At 43.5% G+C, this 26,512-nt stretch overlaps 1 protein-coding gene across 1 annotated transcript in view; it reads left to right on the top strand.

Annotated features, from left to right (window-relative positions):
• tspan15 (tetraspanin 15) overlaps positions 1-26,512 on the top strand; it is a 121,746-nt gene that overhangs the window by 69,754 nt on the left and 25,480 nt on the right. Inside the window, exons 5-7 of the mRNA XM_059947293.1 lie at positions 5,409-5,525; positions 10,509-10,556; positions 11,907-12,023. Of these exons, the coding sequence (XP_059803276.1) occupies positions 5,409-5,525; positions 10,509-10,556; positions 11,907-12,023 (282 nt within the window). The remainder of the gene's footprint in view (positions 1-5,408; positions 5,526-10,508; positions 10,557-11,906; positions 12,024-26,512) is intronic.

Genomic DNA, 26,512 nt, shown 5'->3' with positions numbered 1-26,512 from the left:
TCTCCATGTATGTGAAAAGGTTTCCAGGCATCGCTAGTTCCACTGTCTGACAATGTGGTTTTGTAGCAAATTTTGAGAGGAAGGAAGGCCAGGACTCAATTAAATAAGATAACCCTGTTGTAGATGATGAATTTTTAGGAACTTGGCAACTATGTATGCTACCAGGCTCAAATCTAGTCAAAGTGAAAAGCAATACTCGGCTGGTCAGGCAAAAATGTTTCATGGCAGCTACCCTTCCTCATAGCTGATAAATGAGGAAACAGAGAGTTAGACAGAAGGGGACAGATACTCACTGTAATATCCATAATAGGACAGAGAGCATGGAATCAAAGTTATACAGCAGGGAAACAAGACTTTGGCCCAACTTGCTCATGCTGACTGAAGTCTACCTGTGCTAGTCCTATTTACCTGTGTTTAACTTTCATTCCTCCAATCCTTTCCCAGCCATGTACCATTCTAAATGTCTTTTAAACATTATTATAGCCACCTCCACAGCTTCTTCTGGTAGCTCATTCCATTTACACACCATGAAAGGTGAAAGGTTTGCTTAGGAGTTTACTTATATCTCTTACTCCTCTCACCTTAAAGCTATGGCTTCTTGTTTTGGACTCCCCTACTCTGGGGAAAAACTGGGACCACTCCTTAAGCCTCCTCTCCTGTTAACATCTTTGTGAACCAACAACCCGTACAGCTGTAATGTAACATCCCAACTCCTGTACTCAATGTCCTAACCAATGAAGGCAAACTAGCCAGACTCCTTCATCAATGCTTACCCATGTCTCCACTTCCAGAAAGCTATGTATCTGTATCTCTAGATCTCATATCTTTGGCCCTGGGTTGTTCAGATGACACGATGACTGAGAACAGTTAGAGAAAATGAAAGAACATGCTGGACAGTGCGAGAAAGAACAAAACAATTGCTGGAAATCTTAGACAACAGAGAAATTGAAAATGTCCAACAAGTCACAACATCTCTAAGAGAGGAAGACAGTTGTACGGAGATGGATAAACTTCAACAGAAATGGCTACTACTAGTTCCAGCTAAAGCAGCTCTCTTGTGCCTTCTATACCTTTCAGGGCTTTTACATTGACCACTTGGTACCAGGGTGATTGAAATCCCACATAATTACAAATTTTACGTGTTAGAAATTTGCTTACAAATTTACCCTTTGGATTATTTTGAAGACTAAGGTACAGTTCCAATAATGTAATTGCCCTTTTTTTTCTTGAGTTTAACTTGCAACATCATTCTATGAGTCACAGTGTGGTAGAAAAGTACAGCACAGAAACAGCCCCTTTGGCCCATCCAGTCCTTGCTGACCCATTTAAACTGCCTACTCCCATTGAAATGTACCAGAATCATAGCCTCCATACCTCTACCACCCATGTACCTACCCAAATTTTTCTTAAATGTTGAACCCAAGCCTGCATGCACCACTTGCACTGGCAACTCGTTCAACACTCTCATGACCATCTGAGTGAAAAAGTTTATCTTCATATTCCCCTTAAACTTTTCATCTTTCACCCTAACCTATGACCTCCAGTTGTAGTCCCATCCAACCTCAATGGGAAAGCATGCTTGCATTTATCTATCAATACCCCTCATAATTTTGTAAACTTCTATCAAATCTCTTTATCATCTGTGTTCCATGGACTAAAGTCCTAACCTATTCAATCTTTCCTTATAACTCAGGTCCTCCAGTCCTGGCAAAATCCTTGTAAATTTTCTCTGTACTCTTTCAACTTTATTTACATCTTTCCTGTAGGTAGGTGATCAAAACTGCACACAATACTCCAAATTAGGCCTGGCCTTGTACAACTTCAACATTACATCATATCTCCTGTACTCAATACTTTGATCAGTGAAGGCCAGTGTGCCAAAAGCTTTCTTTATGACTCTCTCAACTTGTGATGCCACTTTCAATGAATTATGGACCTGTATTCCCAGATCCCTTTGTTCGACCACACTCCTCAGTGCCCTGCTGTTCACTGTGTAAAACGTACCCTATCCTACTGAAGTGCAACCAACACCTCACACTCGTCGGCGTTAAATTGCATCTGCCATTTTTCAGCCCATTTTTCCAGCTAGTCCAGATCCCGCTGTAAGTCATAATAGTCTTCCTTGCTGTCCACTACATCCCCAATCTTGGTTCATCCACAAAGTTGTTGATCCAGTTGATCACATTATCTCCAGATCATTGATATAGTTGATAAACAACAAAGGACCCAGCGCCGATCCCTGCAGCACTCCACTAGTCACAGGCCTCCAGTCAGAGAGACAATCTTTTACTACCACTCTGTGGCTTCTCCTACAAAGCCAATGTCAAATCCAAATTACTCCCTCATCTTGAATGCTGAGCGACTGAACCTTCTCGACCAACCTCCCACGTGGAACCTTGTCAGATCCCTTGCTGAAATCCATGTAGAACACATCCACTGCCTTGACTTCATTATCTTTCCTGGTAACTTCCTCAAAAACTCTATAAGATTGGTTAGACACAACCTACCACGCATGAAGTCCTGCTGACTATCCTGAATTGGTCCATGTCTATCCAAATACTCATATATCCAGTCCCTTTCAGTAACTTTCCCACTACTCACTTCAGGCTCACCGGCCTATAATTTCCTGGTTTATTTTTAAAGCCTCTCATAAACAGTGGAACAATATTGGCTATCCTCCAGTCCTCCGGCATCTCACTTGTCACAAAGGATGATTTAAATATCTCTGCTAAAGCCCCCGGCAATTTCTGCACTGTCCTCCCGCAGGGTCCAGGGAAAACATCTTGTCAGGCCCAGGGGATTTATTCACCCTAATTTGCCCCAATTTTCTCCCTTGGAATCCTTTTGTTCTTAGCATATCTGTAGAATCCTTTAAGATTCTCCTTCACCTTGTCTGCTAAGGCTACCTGATGTCTTTTAACCCTCCTGATTTATTTATCTTGCATTACTTATACTCCTCATTTGGTCCTACTTGCTATGCACCTCCTTTTCTTTTCTTAACCAAGTCCTCAATATCTCTTGAAAACAAAGGTTCCCTATACATGTTATCATTAACTTTTGCTTTGACTGGCACATACAAGCTTAGTACAAAAGTGAAAATTTCACTTTTGAAGGCCTCCTTCTTACCAAGTACACCTCTGCTATACAACAGTCTGTCCCAAAGCACGCTTACCAGATCATTCAATGTGAATCTCAACCTATGGACCAGTCCTATCTTTTTGCATATTTACATTGAAACTAACGGCATTGAGATCACTAGATGAAAGTGTTCACCTATATAAACTTCTGTTACCTGCCCTGTCTCATTCCCCAATAGCAGATAAAGTATCGCACACTCTCTCACAGGGACTTCTCTGTACTGATTAAGAAAACTTTTCTGAATGCATTTGACAACCTCTATTCCATCTAGTCCTATTACAGTATGGGAGTCCCAGTTAACATGTGTAAAGTTAAATCACCTACTATTACAACATTATGTTTCTCGCAACAGTCTGCAATCTCTCTGCAGATTTGTTTCTCAGACTGCTGGGTGGTCTGTAATATTGTCCCTTTAACATAGTCATACCTTTCTATTTCTCAGTTCCACCCATTACACCTCACTAGATGAGTTCGCCAGTCTGTCCTGACGGAGCACTGCCGTGACATTTTCCTTGACTAGTAACGCCACCCCTCCTCCTTTAATCCCTCCTGCTCTGTCATGTCTAAAACAATGTTCCTTCGAACAAATCATTATTTTTCATAGAACCAAAGTGATCAAAATGTCAATTTCCTCCCTCTTCAGGTTTGTGTGAGATGTCATGTACCTGGATTGTGTTGGTGCAGTGTTCATTCCTCTCCCCCACTCCCCCCTTCAGTCTGATCCATCACTGTAGCCAATCCACTTCTGATTAACCGTGCAAAAACTATTTCAGACCCAGAGAGTCTCAACAAGGAAATACAACAATTACGCACAACGTTCCTACAGGATGGCTACAGGGTGAAGGAAATCAATCAGGCCTTTCAAAGGGCCGACAGAAAAACCAGGAAACCTGACAATGAGGAGGAACCCATCGCTACCACCTTTCTTTCCTATATTTCCACAGTTTCTGGAGGGATCGCCAGGATTCTGAAGAAATACCGGATTAATACCTTCTGTAAACCCATAAGGAAGCTTATACGAGTCAAAGATGAGCTGGGACTCAGGCTGGCTGATGCTTACAGGATTCCCTGTGACTATGGAGCAGTGAATATCAGCCAGACAGGACACACGGTGGAAACCCGTATAAAGGAACACAGGAGGTGTTTGGGTTACCCGGAGAAATCCGTGGTAGCAAAACATTGCATTCACAATGGTTTTAGGACTGACTTCTATGCCACACCACTGGCTTTTGGGACCACCTGGTAAAGAAAGCCATTGAAATAAAACTAAAAGAAAAGAGCTTTAACAAAGACAAAGGTCTCACTAAGTAAGAACTGGAATTAGAAGGTGATGAGGCAGGAAATGCAGACTCAGTATTTCTAATATTTATGGAAGATCTACCAGCTTTTGCCTGAAAATAGAAAGGTACATGATTGGGTAGTTTGAACAACCAATTAACAATGCAAAAATTGATAATACTTATGGTTGTGTGTCTTCACCTGCTCTGGCGTTTGTGGGTTGTCATGGGTGAAAGCTGATTGAGTGTGATTAGGAGATTTGGGGATCGATCAATATGTCGGGCCAAGTGATCAGTACTAGGGCTTGTTAGGTGTGCTAAGATGTATCAGTTTCTAGGGGTCATTAATCTGCATAGGAGAAGATCATTATCCTATCATTGAGGTGGTTTATCAGGGTAATTTTGTGCTGGCAAGAGGGTGATGATTGGCGGATTGTTGCATTGGGTGAGAGTGGTGGGGGATATAGTGTTAGCACAGCAGATTGCAGGCTAAGTGGGTGGGCTGTGTCAAACAAGGATGGTGAGCTTTTGTGGGTTTGCTATGGTTTCTGGATGTTGGTGCCGGTATCATTGATGCATAGGGATGGGGAGCCTGAGAAAGAGCTGGCTAACTAGATACACCAACATCAGCAGCATTCCCAGGCTGGACCTAAGCTGTCTGGGCTCCTCTGTTTCTTAATGTGTCAGACAGTGGACCCCAGAAGAATGGAAATTTCATTCAACCTACCTCAGTGTATTTATTGTGTCTTATATTTAGCTGAAATTGAATGTAGCACACAAAACTTACAAGATGGATGATATAATTTCTAGGCATTTATACAATGTGGAACTTAATTTGTAAAATTGATAACCAATGTTGGAACTCTAAACAGTGTTTCAGAGTACTTGGAGTAATTGTGTTGAGCTAGATTATTGACACTGTTTTCTTTCCCCTCACCACACTGCTTTCTTTAGAAATAAACTGAAATATTGGTTATGTTGGTTTTGTTGCAGTTTAAATGCTGTGGTGGACAAGACTTCACAGATTGGACAGCAAATATGTATCATAATTGTGAAGGAACTGGACCATTGGCTTGTGGCGTACCGTATTCATGTTGTGTACATAATAAGGTAAGACTCATTCTGTTATGTTATTTCCAACTTGTTGGAAAAGTTTAGCATCATAACTCTGGATCTGTTATAACAAGCAGTAGTAAATCAAGACACCTGGACTCGCTGTGTTGTCTGGAAGACGTTTCGCCATTCATCCGAGAAACTTCTTCATTTCTGATCAGTGGTAGGTAGTATTCCCACCGTGGTGGATTAGAACTAAAGAAGCCTCTCAGATGAGTGGCAAAATGTCTTCCAGACAACACAGCAGGTCCAGTTGCCTTGATTTACTACTGCTTGTTATACAATGACCACTTTGGATCCATTAGGTGAGATGAGCAGCCTTTGGGGGCACATGGTATGCCCTAATGACTGACACAACTGCAACACAATGTTCCAAATCCTATGCTCAGTACCCTAACTGATTAAGGCTAGCATACTAATCACCTTTTTCACCAACTTGCCTACGTGTGATGCCGCTTTCAACTAACTATGTTCCCGTACTCTGAGGTCCTTCTGTTACACTCCCTAGTGCCTGACCATTCATTGTATAAATCTTATGCTGGTTTGACTTTCCAAACTGCATTACTTCACACTTACCTGCATTGAAAGCCATCCGCCCCCTTCTCAAACTGATCAGGATCCCTCTGTAAATCTGCAATAAAACTCTTCACTATCAACAATTTTGTGTCATTACTGATCAGGCTTTGTGCATTTGCATCCAAATAATTTCTATAAAATATAAACAACAAGTGTCCCAACACCAGCCCCTGTAGCTAGTACAGCACTAGTTACCAGCCTCCATTTCAAGAAACAACCTTAAACTACCATCCTTTGCTTCCTACCTCCCAGCTAACTCTGAATTCACCTAACTAGCTGTTGCTGTATCCCACGGGACCGAACCTTCCAGTCTAGCCTGTCATGTGAAATCTTGTCAAAGGCCACTGCCCCACTTTCATATCTACCTTTTCAGTTACCACATCAATCATCTCTGAAAGATTCATCAAACATGACTTTCCACACCTTACTTCTTGCAATCAGACCTTGCCTATCCAAATGCTGGTAGATCCTGTCCATCAGAACTCAAAAGGGCACTGATATGGGGTTATTATGTTTCAAAAATCACAGAAATGTGGTAGAGGAATGGCAGCTCAATATTCCTAGCTATAGTATTTTCAGGCATGATGGGGAGGGGGCTTATGATGTTCAAAAGGGGAGGTGGTGTTGCAATGCTGACCGGGGGAGCATTACATCAGTATTCATAGAGCATAAAACATTTCAGTACAGTACAGGCCCTTCAGCCCACAATGTTGTGCCAACCCTTAAACCTATTCTAAAATCAATTTAACCTTCCCCTCATTTACTGCCCTCTATTTTTCTATCATCCATGTGCCTACCTAAGGATTTCTTAAATACCCCTAATGTGTCTGCCTCTACTACCACCCCCGGTACCCACAACTTTCTGTGTTTAAAAAAAAAAGCAAGCTTATCTCTGACATTTCCCCTATACTTTCTTCCAATAACCTTAAAATTATGCTCCCTTGTATTTGTTATTTCTATGCTTGGAAAAAGTCTCTGGCTATCTACTCGATCTATGCCTCTTACCATCTTGTGCAATTCTATCAAGTCACTTCTCATCCTCCCTCACCCCAAAGAGAAAAGCCCTGGCTCACTCAACCTATCTTCAGAACACATACCCTCTAGTCCAGACAGCATCCTGGTAAATCTCATACGCACCCTCTCTAAAGCTTCCACATCCTTCCTATAATGAGGCAACCAGAACTGAACACAATACTCTAAAGTGTGGCCTAACCAGGGTTTTATAGAGCTGCAACATTATCTCATGATTCTTGAACTCAGTGCCCTGACAAATGAAGACCAACACAACCCTATCAACATGTATGGCAAGTTTGTAGGATCTATAGACATGGACACTAAGATCTCTCTGTTCCTCCACACTGCTGAGAATCCTGGCATTAACCCTGTATCCTTCTTTCATTGGGGAAGAGTTACTCCAGGAGTTAAAGTGAAAACCTGGGGCAAGTAGAATGGAAGACAACATCCACTAAATGCAAAATGTATAAAAGCAAAATGTTATAAGTTCAGAGCCAGTGTGTCTCTATAATGGGAAGAGGCAAAAATGATAAGATTAGGAAACATTGGTTTAAAAAAAATTGAAGGTTTTATTGGTTAGAAAAGAAAATATGTAAGTATAGGAAATTGTTATCAAGTGCTACTTCAGAAGTTCATAGAAAATATAGGAGTAATCTTAAGGATATAGCTAGGAAGCCAAAAAGAGCTATTGACCAGTATTGACCAACAGAACTAAAAAGAATTCCAAAACTTTTATAAATAAATTGGAAGCAAGAGGGTACCTCGGGAAAGAGTGGCCACCCTCAAGATCAAAAAGGAAGCCATTATGCAGATATGTATGGAATCCTCGATGAATACATCATTATTAAGCAGGGAGAAGAACGGGGAGAATGGAGTGTTGGGTAAGGAGTCTACTGATAGCTTGAAACTTGTGTTTCTGGAAAAGGAAGCATTAGAAAGATTGATGCACATTTAGGTAGATAAATCTCCAGGGTGTTATGGGAAGCAAAAGAGGTTTTTGAGACTCTTTTGGAGATGTTTGTAACATCTTTATCCAGGGGTGAGGAAGACAGAAGCATAGCTTTGTGTGTAAATGTTTGAAATGAGAACAAGGGACTACCACAGAGCCCCCCAGAGGAAAGAAAAGGATATAAAGAATGACACCATTATTTTTGAAGGGTGATTAAGGCACTGAGGATGCAGAGGTGGGTAGGCACTAACCAGGCACTTAACCAGAAAAAGAGGATATGAGTCACACTAAATGGAGGGGCAGGGGCAGAGGGAACAGAAGGGAGTATTGGGGCTGATGGGAGAGACAGAGGGGAGTGGTTACTAGAAGTTGTCACGAGTGGGCTGGCAATATCGGAACCCAGGTGTAGAGGATAGACAGATTCTGATGTAGAGATGGCAACATGAGTTTACTCACAATAAATCCAAAAAAACATTGGTAGATCGGCCAAGTGACACCATGAGAGGTAAAATTCTCAAAAATAGGACCCTGCAATTAGTGTCAGTCAGGCATCTGCTTAAATAATACAGGAGACACAGAATACCCGAGCCTATCAAAATAAACTTAACAAATTTAAACAAAAGGCACAAGGAGACCACATTACAAAGATCAAGTCGCTTGAGAAAAACACAACACACTCTCAACTGTTTAATGACTGTCATTGAACAACTAACCAATTCAGGTGCTCTAAAAACCTCAGAGCACAAGGGTCTCCAGTGTCCCACCCAACCCGAAGAACATTACAAGACCCCCCCTCCAAGAAAAATGGATGCACCTGATGGCCCAGGGAGACCTGAAATCTCGAGAACCAGGCAAACTTGGGAGACCAGGGGAACCCTGAGAGACCAGGGAACCTTAAGGAGAACCTAGAGCGAGACATAAAAACATAAGAAATAGGAGCAGGAGTAGGCCATCTGGCCCATTGAGTCTGCTCCACCATTCAATAAGATCATGGCTGATCAAGTCATGGACTCATCTCCACCTACCTGCGCATAACCCTTAATTCCCCTACAATGCAAACTATGAGACCAGGAAACCTTGAGCAGGGCCCCAAGAGGGAGGTTTGGGAGTCCTTGAGATGGAGAGAATATTGGGGGAAAAAAACCTTGGAAACATTAAGAAAAGTCCTTAGGAAATCTGAAGAACCTTGACAACCTTGAGAACTTTGAGAACCTTGAACACTTAGACGGGAACACTTGGACCTGGAAAAAGCCTTGAGACCCGGAAGCTTGGGCCCTTGAAAACATGAAACTCGAAACCTTTGGAGGGATCCTAGAAGGACCTTCCTCATGGTGTTCCACACTTCACTATTTTCAAGAGGCAATTAGAATGCAGAAGGCTATACTCACAATTTTACAGGTTGAGACAGCATAGACAGGTTTATCTTATCACTGAGCGAGCTGTCTCTGTGTAAATCTGTTTAATTTGTTACATGAAAATTTATTTTCATAATCTGTACTATGAATTTCATCAAGGGGCTAAATGTAAGATAGCATACACTTTACTTGTGTTTGCACACTCCAGCCAGGGATCAGCTTTTTGAGCTGGACTCTTCCACTGTTAACTTGAATGTTGATTTGTTGAATCAGATGAACTTTATTGATAAGCTTGCTTGAAGCACTCCATTGTTATGCAGACCCAAGTCATAGGAACCTGAAGCTGGAAACCAGGGTACTTGCAGCTTGAAAAGCTTGGAATGGAGGCTGGAGAAGCTCAAAACGTACACTCAGGACACTTAGAATGTAGATTCGGGACATGCACTGAGAATAGAAGGCCCACTTGCCTCCAGCGGACCAATGTCCAAAATGCTGCTGTTCAACGTCTGCTGGGTTTGTTACTTGGCAGGGTCCTTCCATCATGATGTATGCTGGCAATATCAGAACCCAAGTGCAGAGGAAAGACAGACTCTGATGTAGAAATGGCAACTAGAGTTTATTCATAATAATTCCAAAAGAACATTGGTAGCTTGGCTAAGTCAAACTGCGAGAAGTAAAATTCTCAAAACTAGGACCCTGCGATTAGTGCTAATCAGCCATCCACTTAGATAATACAGGTTAACACAGAATCCCCGACCCTATGGACTTCGTATAGGCAGGAGGGATTACTGTTTGGGTGTTTTTGATTTGCTTTTTAGCTGGTTCAGCACAACATTGTGGGGCCGAATGGCCTGTTCCTGTGCTGTGCTGTTCTATGTTCTACGTTTCCAAGTGTCCTAAATGTTGTTGAAGCACCTGCCTCAACCACTTCCCTGACAGCACCACCCTCTGGTTGAAGTTTTGAACCTTTGCCTCTTACTGATTGTTGTCAGTGAAACAGTGTGGAGAAGCAGGCATTATTAGAAAAAGAAGTTTGAAAGTACTTAGATCCGTGAAAAACAACTTGTATGCTCTTTTTCATTTCAGACAGATGTTGTCAACACAATGTGTGGATATAAAACTCTTAACAAACATGTAAGTATCTTTAAAAGTAATTTATTTTCCGCTCTATTTCCAGCAAGCTTTTCTATTTCCTTCTCAACTCTGAGTGATGCACTGGTCACTATGCATCTGAGGGGATGTGAGTGACACAGGCATCAATCGTTCATTCCTAACTGCTGTGCTGGTCAAAAAAACAATAGTTATGGAAACAGAAATGAAGAATCTTTCTATACAGACAGAACCTTCATTGCTGCCCTAAATGCCAGTGGCGTAACGTAGTAAGTAAGTGATTACACTTCCATCTTAGAAGTTAAATAGTAGACCCCTAAGCATTAGCCATAATCCCTGTGAAAGTCTAGTTGAAAGTCTGTTTCAAAGCAAGTTCTGAGATCTTTCAATAAATAACTTCCTGGTTATGACTGTCCACCTGGAACAGACAATTTGCTCATACGAATCCCACATACCACACAGTAGACGGGTCCATGTGCTGTACTCAGAGGGGTTATCGAGCTGCTTCCTGGACCCATGTCATGCACATCAAGTGATTACAATAAAATGCCTTTGAAGCCAACATACTGTGTTACACACAAAATGCTGGAGGAACTCAGCAGGTCAGGCAGCATCAACGGAAGATGAAGGGTCTCAGCCCGAACCATTGGCTGTTCACTCTTCTCCATAGATGCTGCCTGGCCTGCTGAGTTCCTCCAGCATTTTGTGTGTGTTACTTTGATTTCCAACATCTGCAGATTTTCTCTTGTTTGTGATTCGACCCATATACTATATGATCTGCTTCCAAGTCCTATTACTATTACTATTGCTGTAATTATCATTGCATACTAAATGCGGAAGGAACTCAGCAGGTTGGCCAACATCTACAGATGGAAATGAACAGTCAATGTTTATTACGAAGAGCATAAACCCTTCGTCGGAACTGTTTATTTCCCTCCACAGATGCTCTTGTGTCCATATATTTATCATGTTAGAGGTCTGGTGCAAGCTTCTCACACTGTTCTCTGAAGTTTTGAATTCATTGTATGAGCAAGCCTCAGATTCTCAAGGCATATGCGTGTGTAGTTAATATTTTCAAGTCTTTCCTGCAAGCTCATCACAGGCTCTGGCTGCTATGTATGTACAGCATGTGATTTGTCCCAAATTTAGGGCACAGGGAATAATTCCCCTGCTCTTCTACAAATCAATGCAGTCACATCCTTTGCATCCATGTGAGAGGCAGAGAATTTAATACCTCTTCCGAACATCAGCACCTCTGAAACTGCAGCATTAGTATGTCAGCTCCTGTCCCTCAAGTACAACTTTCTAAATCTTGGGTGTGTGTTCTTCAACCGAGTCAAGACTGACACCTATATTTCATACTTTTATCCACAGCGCCTCAGTGTTCTTAACATCATCTATGTCCGTGGATGCACAGATACCGTCCTGAATTGGTTCTTGGCACACTATGCAGCCATGGCTGCTCTTTTGTTGGGTATAATAGTACCACAGGTAACTTTATTATATCTTATTTAATGTCATGTTTTAGAATTGATAACATTACTTCCTTGGATATGCACAAACTAATACTGTTTCATTCCTCAACATCAATAAAAGCACTCGAAAGGCTTACTTTAGATAGTAATGTCTTAAGTGACTGAGCTAATGGAAGATCAATCACTTTTACTAATCCTGCAGAGCATACCAGTCCAGAACAAACGAAATTCCAGCAAAATTGTTTGACAATTATTGGAATATACAGCTGACCACACCATTGGGCAGCTTTGTGTAAACTATAAAATGAGGAGTTTCTTTTCCACACTTTGCTGCCTTTTCCCCCACTTTATGGATTGATGTTTAAAACATTTCCTGTACTTATACTCCTGACTTGCAGTGTGTAAATGATTTGCATCGAACAAAATTTAGAATATCACATAATTCTATATAAATCTTCCTGCTGCTGAGTTGAAACCAAAAGGAATTTGCACTGGTGGAGATGCCCTCTGCTTTGAGGCCATTGAATAAGGAGAACTTCAGATGAAACATACTTATTTGAATTCTTGTGCACTGTTTTTCTACAACAAATACACCTATTCAAAACTGATGGATCAAATTCTATCTACTTCAGTTATATCCAGTTGAACTTCTGCCTAAATGATTGTGACCTCCAGTGACCGGTCTCCTCATTTGCCATTCCCCTAACCTTTGTTCTTTCATGATTGGACTTTGTTCTTTCAGAGTCTTTCTCTAAGCCAGGCCTCCTCCTCGATCACACTGCACCTTCCCTCAGATACTCTTGCAGTCCCTCCTACTCAAATCTGCTCCCCAGCCACACACTTCGGCTAATCCAACAGCTCTTCCTAGTTCCCAGTCTTGCACCACCAAGGCAAACAAGAAATTTTGGTACATGGAAAACTATTGTCCATCACTATAACTAAAGTGCTCCATCCTAGGCAGCATCTGGTACATATTCTCTGCACGGTCTCCAATTCAATCACTTCCTTCCCACAGTGTGATGACCAGAACTGTAACCAAGTATTCCAGTTCTGGCCTACCATTGTTTCTTACTGTTATACTGTAAGCTTCATGCTCTTGTATTCTAAGACATGGGCAATGAACATAACTGTCCAATATTCTTTCTTCACGTCTTATTTACTTGTGCCGCCATTTTCGAGGATCCTTGGACTTGTACACGGGTTCTTCCCCTCTCATTCCTGCCATCACCATCTCACTTGGATCTAGCTTTCACCCACCAGCCCTGACTCCACCCCCTTCCCCTACCTTTTACACCAGCCTCCCTCTTTCTTTACAACCCTGATGAAGGGTATCAACCTGAAAAGTTCACTGTCCATTTCCCTCCATAGATTCTGCCTGACCTGCTGAGCTTCTTTGTGTGTTGCTCCATATTAAAAACATTGTCATCCAAATTGTTAATGTATAACAAACAGCAGTGTATCCAAACCTAATATCTGTGGCACACGACTGGTTATGGGCCTCCAAGCTGGAAAAAAATCCTCCACTGCCTCCTTCCTCCAAACTAATGTTCTCCAATTTGCATTCCATATGATCTAACCCTCCAGTTCAGCCTGCCACATGGGACATCGCCAAAGGCCTTGCTTAAAGTCAGTGTAGACCCTCTTCTCATCAATCTTCATAATCACCTCTTCAAATAAATTCAGTTAAATTTACATGACGCAGTTTCTCACACACAAAACCATGCTGACTATTCCTTGCCTTTCCAAAACAGAGACACAGGAGAACTGCCTGTCTGTGCCCCATCATTATTGCTCTCCTGGACTTTGCTCTAATTTGTCCATCACCTCCGTCACGAGCCACTCATTGGGTCACTGATCTGACCGCTGCTGCTATGTTCCCAGACAGGCTATCTCTCCCACAGTATCCAGTCCCCCACTGGTTCTCACAGAATGCATCACTTCATATTTGTTTGGATTAATCTCCACCTGTCACTTCTCTGCCAGTTTCACCAACATCTCTCTGCGGCCCTCCACATTGTCAAAAACTCCACCGATCTTCATCTCATCCACAGACTTACTAAACTCGTTTCCCACATCCACTTTGAAGACCTTCATGTACACTCAGTGGCCACTTTATTAGGTACACCTGTACATCTGCCCATTTATGCAAATATCTAATCAACCAATCATGTGGCAGCAACTCAATACATAAAAGCACGCAGACATGGTCAAGAGGTTCCGTTGTTGTTCCAACTAAATATCAGAATGGGGAAGAAATGTGATCTCAGTGACTTTAACTGTGGGATGATTGTTGGTGGCAGACAGGCTGGTTCGAGTATCTCAGAAACTACTGATCACCTGGGATTTTCACACCCAACAGTCTCTAGAGATCACAGAGAATGGTGCAAAAAACTAAAACCATTCAGTGAGCGGCAGTTCTGTTAATGAGCCGGGTCAGATGAGAGTGGCCTTCTGATAGGAAGGTGATAGTAATTCAAATAACCACACAATACAACATTGGTGTGCAGAAGAGCATCTCAGGATGAACAACATGTCGGGCCTTGAAGTGGACGAGCCACAGCAGCAGAAGACCATGAACATTCACTCACTAGCCACTTTTTTTAGGCATAGGAAGTACCCAGTGAAGTGGACACAGAGTGTATATTACAATCAGCAAGGTATCCAAGACCGATACTTGTGGGACACCACTGGTCACAGGGATCCAGTCACAAAATAATCCTCCATCTCCTGTTGCCAAGGTGTGTGAGAACAGCCTGCCTGTAACGTTGTTGGGGGAAGGATGGTGATAGTTGTGCTTATGGGAATTAAGCTGAAAAGGGGCCTGTTGTGTTGAAAGTAGGGGGTGAGAAAGAATTAGGAATGAGCCTTACACAGGTTAAAATGTGAGTATGGACTGAAGTCTCAGCCTCAAGGAGAGATCCTTGAATGGATTTCAGTTATTTCTTGAGAGAAGAGATTTGCCATGATCATCTTGACACATCAGGAGGAAGGGGCTGTATGCCCTGTTCTCACTCCTGGTTCTTATGCTTTTATCTAATATGTCAGTTAAGAAAACTGACAATTTACAACTCGCTCACCAGACAGCGTTATTAATGGCAGGTTCGTGTCAGTCATGGGGACCGATGTAGATTTTCAGTTACATTTGTAGCTGCAAAGATTGTGCAAAAGATGTAATACTCAATCTCTAAACGTTATGTTGGTCTATTAATACAAGTAAGAGCATGTGAAGATGAAAAGCAGTGTATGTAAATTCAACAGCTTTCATTTGCAACATGTCAAATGGTTCATAATTTCCATTGCGTTTGGCATTTGTTCTAATGAGGATTAATATTTATTAACATCCTATTTTTAGACAGGATTCAAACAAGTGAACATCTTTCATTTGCTGAGTTTTTATTATTCCTCTTAACATGGTAATTGGATTCCCTGAGTGTTTCTGCTCTGCTCCACAGTGTAACGCGCGGTGGGTGACTGTCGTGTCAGGCGCAGTGGGTGACTGTCGTGTCAGGCGCAGTGGGTGACTGTCGTGTCAGGCGCAGTGGGTGACTGTCGTGTTAGGCGCAGTGGGTGACTGTTGTGTCAGGCGCAGTGTAACATGCAGTGGGTGACCGTCGTGTCAGGCGCAGTGGGTGACTGTCGTGTCAGGCGCAGTGGGTGACTGTCGTGTCAGGCACAGTGTAACGCGCGGTGGGTGACTGTCGTGTCAGGCACAGTGTCAGGCGCGGTGGGTGACTGTCGTGTCAGGCGCAGTGGGTGACTGTCGTGTCAGGCGCAGTGGGTGACTGTTGTGTCAGGCGCAGTGTAACATGCAGTGGGTGACCGTCGTGTCAGGCACAGTGTAACGCGCGGTGGGTGACTGTCGTGTCAGGCACAGTGTAACGCGCAGTGGGTGACTGTCGTGTTAGGCACTGTGCTCCTGCAGGCAGCAACACATTAAAGTCCCCTCATCTTAAAGTAGTCAAAATCCCCCTGGCCTCATGGCCTGCTGTCAAATGCAGCACAAGTTAAAGACATTAAGTGGACCCATGAGTCCCTAAACCATGAAAGCAACTTTAAAACTTCCCAAATGATTTTGAGTTTCCAGTTATAATCAAAAATGGCCAATAAAGAATTTGTGAAATGTAAATTAATCTATCCTATTCATGGACTTGTAAAGTTATACAGTATGGAAACAGATCCTTGGCTCGATTTGTCCATGCTGACCAAGATCCCATTAGCAACACACACAAAATGCTGGAGGAACTCGACAGGCCAAACAGCATCTATGGAAAGTTGATGTTTCAAGTCAAGGCCCTTCATCAGGACTGGAAAAAAAAGATGAGAAGTTAGAGCAAGAAGATGGGGAAGGGGAGGAAGTAGTAGAAGGTGGTAGGTGATGTGAAACCAGGAGAGGGGGAGGGGGTAAAGTAAAGAGCTGGGAGGTTGATTGGTGAAAGAGATCAAGGGCTGGAGAAGGAGGAATCTGATAGTGGGGGACAGAAGGCCATGGAAGAAAGGGAAGGGGGTGGAGCACCAGAGGGAAGTGGTGGGCAGGTAAGGAGATGAGGTGAGAGAGGGAAATGGGAATGGTGAAGGGGAGGGGGGTCAATTACCAGAATTTTGAGAAATCAATGTTCATACCATCAGGTTAGAGGCTACCCAGGCGGAATATAAGGTGTTGCTCCTCAAAACTGAGGAGGCCAAGGACTGATATGTCGGAATGGGAATGGGAAGGAGAATTGAAGTAGTAGGCCACTGGGAGATCCCTGTGTGGTTGAAGCAAGGGTGCTCGGTGAAGTGGTCTCCCAATCTACATTGGGTCTCACTGATATACAGGAAGCCACACCAGGAGCACGGGATACAGTATATGACCCCAACAGACTCACTGGTGAAGTGTCACCTCCCCTGGAAAATTGTTTGGGGCCCTGAATGGTCGTGAGGGAGGACATGTAGGGACAGGTGTAGCACTTGTTCCAATTGCAAGAATAAATTTCAGGAGGGAGGTCAGTAGTCAGTAGGAAGGGAATGAATGGACAAGGGAGTCACGTGGGGAACGATCCCAGCGGAAATTGGGGAGGGGGGATGATGTGCTTGGTCATGGGATCCCATTGGAGATGGCAGAAGTTACAGAAAACACAAGATGGCCGCGAAGACATGTTTCTAAGAAGGATACGTGGTTGTGGTAGCAGGTTTGGGTGAGCATGTGGTTGAAGAGTGGGAGAGCAGCAGAGATCACAGAGAGGGAGCAGCAAGAGAGGGTTCACTGAACTCCCATCGTAGGTAAGATTTAAACTTCTTCAGGATAGGCAATCCTGGAAGAGACTTCGCAGTGTAGTAGTAGAGAAAATCTGAAGATGTTGGGTATCCAGAGCAACCCACATAAAATGCTGGACAATTTTCAGCAGGCCAGGCAGCATCAGTGGAAATGAATAAGCAATCACTGTTTTGGGCCGAGACCCTTCATCAATACTGGAGAAAAAAGATGAGAAGTTAGGGCAAGAAGGTGGGGGGAGGGGAGGATGGTGGTGAAGGCATGTTCCCGGGAAGGATAGTGAGTTTGGGTGAGCACACTATCTTGTGCTTGGCCCATGAGAGATGTTGTCTTAAGGGGTTTGTGAAAGGAGAAAGAAACAATGGCGTAGCCATTGTGTGCATGAGAGGAATATAAGAAATATGCCCATATACCATCATCATCTTATAAATCAGAAAAGACTGCTATTGAAATGGGATTCAAGATAGTAGCAAAGTCACCCTGAACAAATTCTTTGCTACTGCTCAAATTACTAACTGATGTCTACATCAACAGCAGTCCACGTTTTGCCGGGCTGCTCTGCTGATGGGCATCACAGGGCTACTACTCATCTATTGTTGCTGGAAGTGACAGCGTGCCAATGTTTTTTGTAAGAGATGGAAGTACATTGTGTTTTTAAATATCAGCCTGATTAGCCAACAACATCAAAACAGCTGGGGGCATGCTTAAGTGGGAGGTATGTTATTGACACAATGCTAAATGTGTGCTGATCAGGTAGGTAAGAATCCTGATCAATAATAGAAAACACGGTTGAGTGACTGATAAAGCCCCAAGGGTTAGTAATCCAGTTATTGTTGCTGAACCAGGTCAGAATCAGAATCAGAATCGTTTATTATTGCCAAGTATGAGGGCACATACAGGGAATTTGATGCCGGTTTCCCTGAGCTCCCTCTGTACAGAATTAAAAGCAAACAAAAACAATAGTGCAAATAATCATAAACTATATACGATGAGGTCCACCTCATTGAATGTACAGGTGGACTTGATTTATAATAGACTAAAATTCAAGTGTTCATAAGACTGATGGCATACGGAAAGAAACTGTTCTTGTACCTATTTGTCCTGGCATACAGTGATCTAAAGCGCCTACCAGAAGGAAGGAGTTGGAACAGGTGATGTCCAGGGTGTGATGGGTCTACAATAATGCTGTTTGCTCGCTTCCTGACTCTGGATGCATATAAGTCCTGGATCGAGGGCAGCTTCACACCAATAATCCTTTCCGCAGCCCTGACGGTTCTTCGGAGTCTATTCTTGTCTTGTTTGGTAGCTGATCCAAACCAGACAGTGATGGACGAACAGAGAACAGACTGGATTATTCCTGAATAGAATCGAATCAGCAGCTCCTGAGGCAGGTTGGACTTCCTGAGTTGACGTAGGAAATACAACCTCTGCTGAGCCTTTTTGATAAGAGTGTCCGCGTTGGGTGTCCACTTCAGGTCCTGGGAGATTGTGACACCCAGAAATCTGAAGGTCTCCACAGCAGACACAATACTGTTGAGTATAGTGAGTGGGGGCTCCTCCTGAAGTCCACTGTCATCTCCACAAGTCTTGAGCGTATTTAGCTCCAGACTGTTCTGACCACACCAGAGGGCCAGCTGTTCCACCTCCCATCTGTATGCAGACTCATCACCATCTCCGATAAGGCCAATGACAGCTGTGTTGTCTGCAAACTTCAGGAGTTTAACAAATGGATCCTGTGAGGTGCAGTTGTTAGTGTAAAGGGAGAAGAGCAGTGGGGAGAGCACATATCCCTGGGGTGCACCAGTACTGATTGTTCGGGTGCTAGAGATGACGCTCCCCAGCCTCACTTGCTGCACCCTGTCAGTCAGGAAGCTTGTGCATGCACAGCCTGTCAATTTGATCCCAATAGTTGAGACTTTGGCTCATTGACACTTTGGCAAGGAGAGGTGCAGGCTGTAGGTAGATTTGTTTTCATTATTTATTCTTCCTTTCTTATTGCCCACCTAGAGCAGTAGGGATACCAGGTACATAAAGAGCTTGTGTGGGGAGTCAAAGAGCAATGGGCTTCGTGGTTTTTAAGAACACCTGAGATGGTTAATTGTTGTTTAACGAGTGTCATTAATTGTTAACAAGTTCCTTGTATTTTTCCCTGAGTGACTCACTCTTTGTAATGCCAACTCCTGGTACTTTCTGTTTAAACTTATTAAGTTAATTTTGATAGACTCGAGAATTCCATGTTACTTGTATTACTTAAGTGGACGTCCAATTAGTGGTAGTAGCAGGTCCTAGTTTTGAGAATGTTACATTACATGGTTGGAATTCTAATGCATAAACCCTGGTTGCTGTCTCTACATTGGAGTCTGTCTTTCCTCCACACTTGCATTCTGACCAACGTTCCCTCTAATTGTAATGGCCAGATGCGTAAAAATCTTGTGCTGAGCAATTTTTTGCCCAGTGACAACGACATCTGTGCACTAAATTTTTAAGTGGAAGTAAACCTGATTCTATTATAATAAACTACCAAGTCCAGTTTGTTATTCATTGTTTAAAAGAAATAAAATAATACACATCAACGAGTCTGTTTTGTCAGATACTATATGATAGATTGTAATTACAGCAATCTTCTCACGTTATTAAATTTGTTTGAAATGGTCAAACAAGACTTATAAAGTTACAAATCTAGTTGACAAAATATCCTGATAGGCATTTTACTTGGAAGTCATTGCATACAGCACAGATTTTGTAGCTCTACTGTTTCATTAATCCATTCAGCTTTAAATGAACTTGCAGATCTTTGTGCCATAGAGCTCTAATTGCAGAGCCCTAGTTCTGAGGACATTAGGTCTCAGCTGAGCCACCGATGTTCTGTTAGAATTCTCACAAATAAACTCTGGTTGCCAACTCTATGTTGGAGTCTGTCTTTCCCACACACTTGGGCTCCAACATTGCCAGTGAACATCCTGACAAGGCAGGGTAGTTGAATGCTCCTCTTGCACGACGTGGGAAGGCAAAGAGATCTCCAATGTCCCTGACGACTACACCTGCAAGAAGTTCATCCAGCTGCAGCTTCCAACAGATTGTGTTAAGGAGTTGGAGCTGGAATTGGATGAACTCCAGATCATTCAGGATGCTGAGGACAGGTAGTTATATCCAAGGTACAGGACACAGGATACTGGGTGCCTGTCAGGAGGGGGAAGGGGGATCGGCAGCCATTGTGGAGTACCCCTGTGGCCATTCCACTGAACAACAGGTATATCACTTTGGATACTGTAGGGAGTGTGACCCAGCAGAGGAAAGCCTCAGCAGTCAGATCTCTGGCACAGAGACTTACCTTGTAGCTCAAAAGGGAAATGGGAAGAGACGAGCTACAGTGATAAGAGATTCATTGGTTAGAAGAACAGAAAGGAAGATCTGTGGACGAGAACAAGATGGTACGTTGCCTCAAAGGTGCCAGGTTCAGCGACATCTAGGATCGAGTCTACAGTATTCATAAGCAGGAGGGTGAGCAACCAGAGGTCATGTCCATGTCAGTACCAAAAACATGGATAGGAGGGGTGACGAGGTCCTGCAAAGTGAGTTCGGGGAGTTAGGTACCAAGTTTAAAGGGCAGGACTCCAGGATTGTGATCTCAGGATTGCTAACCATGCCGCAAGCCAGAAATGGGAAGATCATACAGTTTAACATGTGGCTAAGGAGATGATGCAGGAGGGGAGGCTTCAGAATTTTCAATCAATGGGCTCTCTTCCAGGGAAGGTAGGACCTGTACAGAAAGGGCAGCTTGCACCTGAAATGGAGCGGAATTAATATCCTAGTGGGAAGGTCTGCTAATGCTGCAAAGGTTGGGAAGACGGGTGGGGGGGGGGGGAACACTGGAATAGATAGTGGAGTGGAGAAAGATGTTGTTAAGCCTACATACAGAGTCAGAAATCAAAAGGTTGAGCATGGTGGCACTAGTGTCCTGAACTGTGTATATTTCAATGCAAGGACTATTGTAGGAAATGTGGATGAGCTTAGGGCATGGATCAGCATTTGGAATTGGAACGTTGTGGCCATTATTGAGTCTTTGATGCACGAGGGGCAGGACTGGCAGCTCAATATTCTGGAGTTCTGTTGTTTTACATGATAGAGCGAGAGGGATTAAAGGGGGTGGGATGGTATTACTAGTTATGAAAAATGTCACAGCAGTGCTCAGTCAGGATAGACTGAAGAACTCGTCTAGTGAGGCTTTATGGGTAGAACTGAGGAAAAAGAATGGTATGACCATGTTAATGGGGTTATATTATAGATTATCCAATAGTCCGTGAGATTTAGAGGATCAAATTTGTCGAGAGATCACAGACTGTTGCGAAAAAAACATGTTTGTTAATAGAAGGTGATTATAATTTTCCATATATTGACTGGGACTCCCATACTATAAAAGGGCTGTTCAGGAAAGAGTTTGTTAAATGTATTTCAGGAAAGTTTCTTTAATCTGTACATAGAGAACCGACTAGAGATAGCAATAGCAGATCTCCTATTAGGGAACAAGACAGGGCAGATGACAGAAGTCTGTGTAGGGGAACACTTTGCATCTAGCGACCATAATGCCATTAATTTCAAGGTAATTGTGGAGAAGGTTAGGTCTGCTCCTCAGGCTGAGATTCTAAATTAGTAAAACCCCAATTTTGATGGTATTAGAATGGATCTGCCAAATGTGGACTGAGACAGTTGCTTTCCAGCAAAGGTGTACTTGGTAAGTGGGAAGTCTTCAAAAGTGAAATTTTGAGTACAGTTTGTACATTCCTGTGTGAATAAAAAGCAAGGATAACAAGTTTAGGGAACCTTCATTTTCAAAAGATATTGATGTCCTAGTTAAGAAAAAGAAGGGGGTGTATAGCAGGTATAGGCAGGCAGGAACAAATGAGGTGCTTGAGGAATATATGAGGAATGCAAGAGAACACCTAAGAAGCCTACACTGGGATGCCTACCCTGAAGAAGTTTAGATCTTCCTGTTAACCGGAGTTCAGTGAAACTCCTCTCTCACTGTTCTCCCTCTGACCTCTGCTGCCCTCTGACTCTACGACCAGACATACTACCAAAGCCATATATCCTTCCTGGGAGCTTCTCTTCACCGCCGTCTCGTGCCACTTGGTTTTGGATCCATTTTCAGGTTTCTTAGTTGGGATCCACCAAGGGCCCCAGATACTCCTATGTGATTGCCTCTCCTTCTGCATTCTACGTGCCACCTTTTCTGCCATGCAGAGATATCTGGTGGCCCTGTCCCAGTCACTGCTACAGCTCAGGCCATTCTCTCCTCCACCTATGACAGACCTCCATTTTATCCTCCACTGGATCCACACTTTCAACCACCGATTCTTCATCTTCCTCACAGCCGGAAGATCGGAAGATCGCTGGTCTCCAGACCACGATCCTTGATTCCATCGGACACCCCCAGATTATGGATCTCCCCGAATCCAACCCTGTCCCGACAGCTCTGCACTCCTCTATACCAGTGACAATACCATTGTCATCACCAGCTCCAACAATCCCAAGCAGATCCAGAATCTGGATTCCACCACCATTAGTGCTGGTTCCTTTGACCCCTTGACACCTTCTAACCACTGATTACGTGACCTCTTGCTCTGGTTCCAGCCTGGACCTTGACCACCAGCACCTCTAGGCTGCGACTTTACACGTTGCTGCTGGACTCCCTGTCTCCCCTTCCCCCACCATGACTCTGCAATCTCCTGTCTCTCTGTTACCCCCTGTCAGCTCATGGGTCCTCAGTCTCCGTCTTCCTTCCACCCCACCTTCCCTGAACATCTTCACCCTCCTCTCTCCGCAGACACTGCCAACTCTCATTCGTGCCAGGTCTTCACTATTCCCTCCAACCTTCTCCTCTCTGAGGCAGAACATTGAGCTTAGTAAAGGCGTCACCTTTGTCCCTCTTTGCCCACACATCAGTGAAATCCATGCCTACCATGACGTGGAGCTTTTCTATCATCACGTCTATCTCCGAGCCCACTTCTACAACAAGGATTCCACACCTCACACTGATGACCCCTTCTCCAGTCTCCAGCTCTCCTCCTCTTCTTGGACACTCCGTTCTTATTCGCTACCTGCTCTCGTATTGCCGACGAGACATCGACCATCTCAATTTCAGCACTCCTCTCCTCTCCTCCAATGTGACACCTTCCGAACACACTGCCCTCCATTCTCTCCATACCAATCCCAACCTTACCACCAAACCCGCAGACAAAGGGGGTGCGGCGCACTGATCCCTCCTTTGCTGAGGCCAGGCAACAACATTCAGACACCTCTTCATACCTACTGCTTGAGGAGCACTCCACTCCATCAGAAAACTGTCTCCAACACCATCACTGACCTCACCCACTCTGGGAAAACTCCCAACCACTGCCATCAAACTCATAGTTCCCTTACCCCACACTGCTCCCTTTTACCTCCTCCCCAAGATCCACAAACCGGACTGTTCAGGTAGGCCTGTTGTCTCTGCCTGCTCCTGCCCCACTGAACTTTTATCCTCATATCTCGATTCCATTCTATCCCCCTTGGTTCAATCCTTTCCCACCTACATCTGTAATATTTCTCGTACCCTCTATCTCCTCAGTAACTTTCAATTCCCTAACCCTAACTGCCTCATCTTCACCATGGATGTTCAGTTTCTATACACTTCTATCCCCCATCAAGAAGGCATCAAAACTATCTGCTTCTTTCTTGACAAAAGAACAAACCGATCCCCCTCCACCACTACTTTCCTCCATCTAGCAGAACTGGGTCCTCACCTTCAACAGTTTTTCCTTTGACTTTTCCCACCAAGGGGTAGCCATGGGCACTCGCATGGGCCCAAGCTACATATGCCTGCCTCTTTGTTATTAATGTAGAACAGTCTAAGTTCAAAGCCTTCTCCGATTATAATCCCCAAATCTTCCTCCACTCATTGACGCTGCTTCATGCACTTGTGCTGAGCTTGTCCATTTAATCAGTTTTGCCTCTAACTTACCCCCTGCTCTTCAATTCACTTGGTCCATCTCTGACACCTCCCTCCCTTTTCTCAATCTTTCTCCATCTCTGGAGACAAACTGTCAACCAATATCTTTTATAAATCTACTGATCCCATAGTTATCTCAACTATTCCTCTTCCTACCCTGTCCCCTGTAAAAATGTTATTCCTTTTTTTCAGTTTTATTGCCTCTGCCACATCTGTTCCCAGGATGAGGCTTTCCATTCCAAGACATCATGCAACTTGTCCCTGGTAGGTCGTCCCCACCAACAGTATCCAAAACAGTATACTTATTGTTGATGGGAACAGGCACGGGGGTGCTCTGCTCTTCCTGTCTATTCCCCTTCCCTCTCCTGATAGTCATCCAGCTACCTGTCTCCTGACTCCTAGGGGTGACTTTCTCCCTGAAACTCCTGTCTATTTCTGCCTCTGCCTCACAAATGATCTGAAGTCCATCCAGCTCCAGCTCCAGTTCCCTAACTCGGTTTGTCAGGAGCTGCAGCTGGATGCACCTTTTGCAGGTGTAGTCATCAGGGACAATTGTGCTTGCCCTGAATTCCCACATACTGCAATCGGAGCACCCGACTGCCCTGACTGCTGCCTCCATTACCTACTTCTAAGCTAATTAGATTAATTAAAGGAGTTTACCCGGCCTTGCGTCACTGGGAGCAAGTTCGTCCTCAGCCTATGCTCGCCGAAGCCTCTCAAGCCAAAGCCTTCCTACTCTGTCTCCCACTACTCCGCCGCCCGCTCCGTTAATCTGCTCACTTTTTAAATTCTCCCACTCTCTCACAGGCCGACCTTCGTGCACTTGCACAGTCGTGCCAGAACAGTACAGCACAGTACAGGCCTTTTGTGTGATCTGACCAGAATTTTATATAGCTCCAACATCATCTTACAGCTATTGAGCTCAATCCCCTGACTAATGAAGTCTAATCAATTGGCCTTCTTAACCCTATCAACTTGCTACCATCCCCTCCATTCCATAGGTGATCCCCTTCTGATCAACCACTTGTGGAACTTTGCCAAACCTTCCTAAAATCCATCATAGGCCATATCCAATCCACTGCCCTGATAAATGGTCTTGGCCCAAAATGTCAACTGTTTATTTCCCTCCATAGATGCTGGCTGACCTTCTGAGTTTCTTCAGTATTTTGTGTGTGTTGCCGTCTTCCAGCCACCTCGATGCCTTAGTGAACAAACAAACAGGCAGACAAGTGTGGAGTCAGGGAGAATCTGGAATCAAAATTCTGAATTCCCTTCACCAAACTTACTGGATGATTTCAAGATTGAGGTTCACCACCACTTTCTCAGGACAATTAACAATAGGCAATAAATGTTAGACTTCCCAATGATGCCAACTTCTCATGAATTAATTAAATTAGCTGTCCCCTCGTGAATTAACTAACTAATAAATTGTCCTCTCAGAACAAGCAAATGTCCCATAAAGACAAATGATCAAATTAAGTGCTTCATCACTTTTATTTCCAATGTTTCCTTAGAATAAATTAACATTTGATATAATATTTCAGGTACTTACTCAAAATGACTAATTCATTAGGAATAGTATTTTGGGGACCAATATTTGTGTCTATAAATCAAATAGATGAAAACTTCAAATCTTCAAGAAATAAACCAGAGAACACAAGTAATAACAGAGTACTTGAAATCTATGATTAATTCATTTGCAACTGATGGATAAAAATATGTTAACATAGAACAGTTCAATACAGGATCTGGCCAATTTAAACTAATCCCATCTGCCTGAACATGGTCTATATGCCTCTATCCTCTGCCTGTTCGTGAGCTTTCTAAATACTTCTTAACTTTGCTATCGTATCTGCTTCCACCACCTCTCCTGCTGGGGTGATCCAAACATCTACCACAACCTGTACAAAAAAAACACACTTTGCAAATCTCCCCTCACTTACATAAAATCCATGGGTATTTGACACCTCCACCCTGAGTAAAAGACTTGACTCTGTCTGTCCTGCTCACAATTTAATATGCTTCTCTCAGGTGGCCACTCAGCCTTCAGAATTCCAGGGAAATTGATTCAAGTTTGTCCAGACCTCCTTATATCTAATACTTTCTAATGCAGGCAATATCGTGGTGAGCCTCTTTTACACCCTCTCCAAAGCCTCCACATCCTTCCTGTAAAATGCACAATACTCCATATATGACATAACCAAAGTTTTATACAGCTGCAGCATGACTTGCCAACTCTTGTATACCAATAAAGACAAGTATGCCT

Source organism: Hypanus sabinus, chromosome 22, assembly GCF_030144855.1.
Source record: "Hypanus sabinus isolate sHypSab1 chromosome 22, sHypSab1.hap1, whole genome shotgun sequence".
NCBI classification, from domain to species: Eukaryota; Metazoa; Chordata; class Chondrichthyes; order Myliobatiformes; family Dasyatidae; genus Hypanus; species Hypanus sabinus.
The sequence above is the reverse complement of the archived record's forward strand: the minus strand, read 5'-3'. Positions and strand labels throughout refer to the sequence as shown.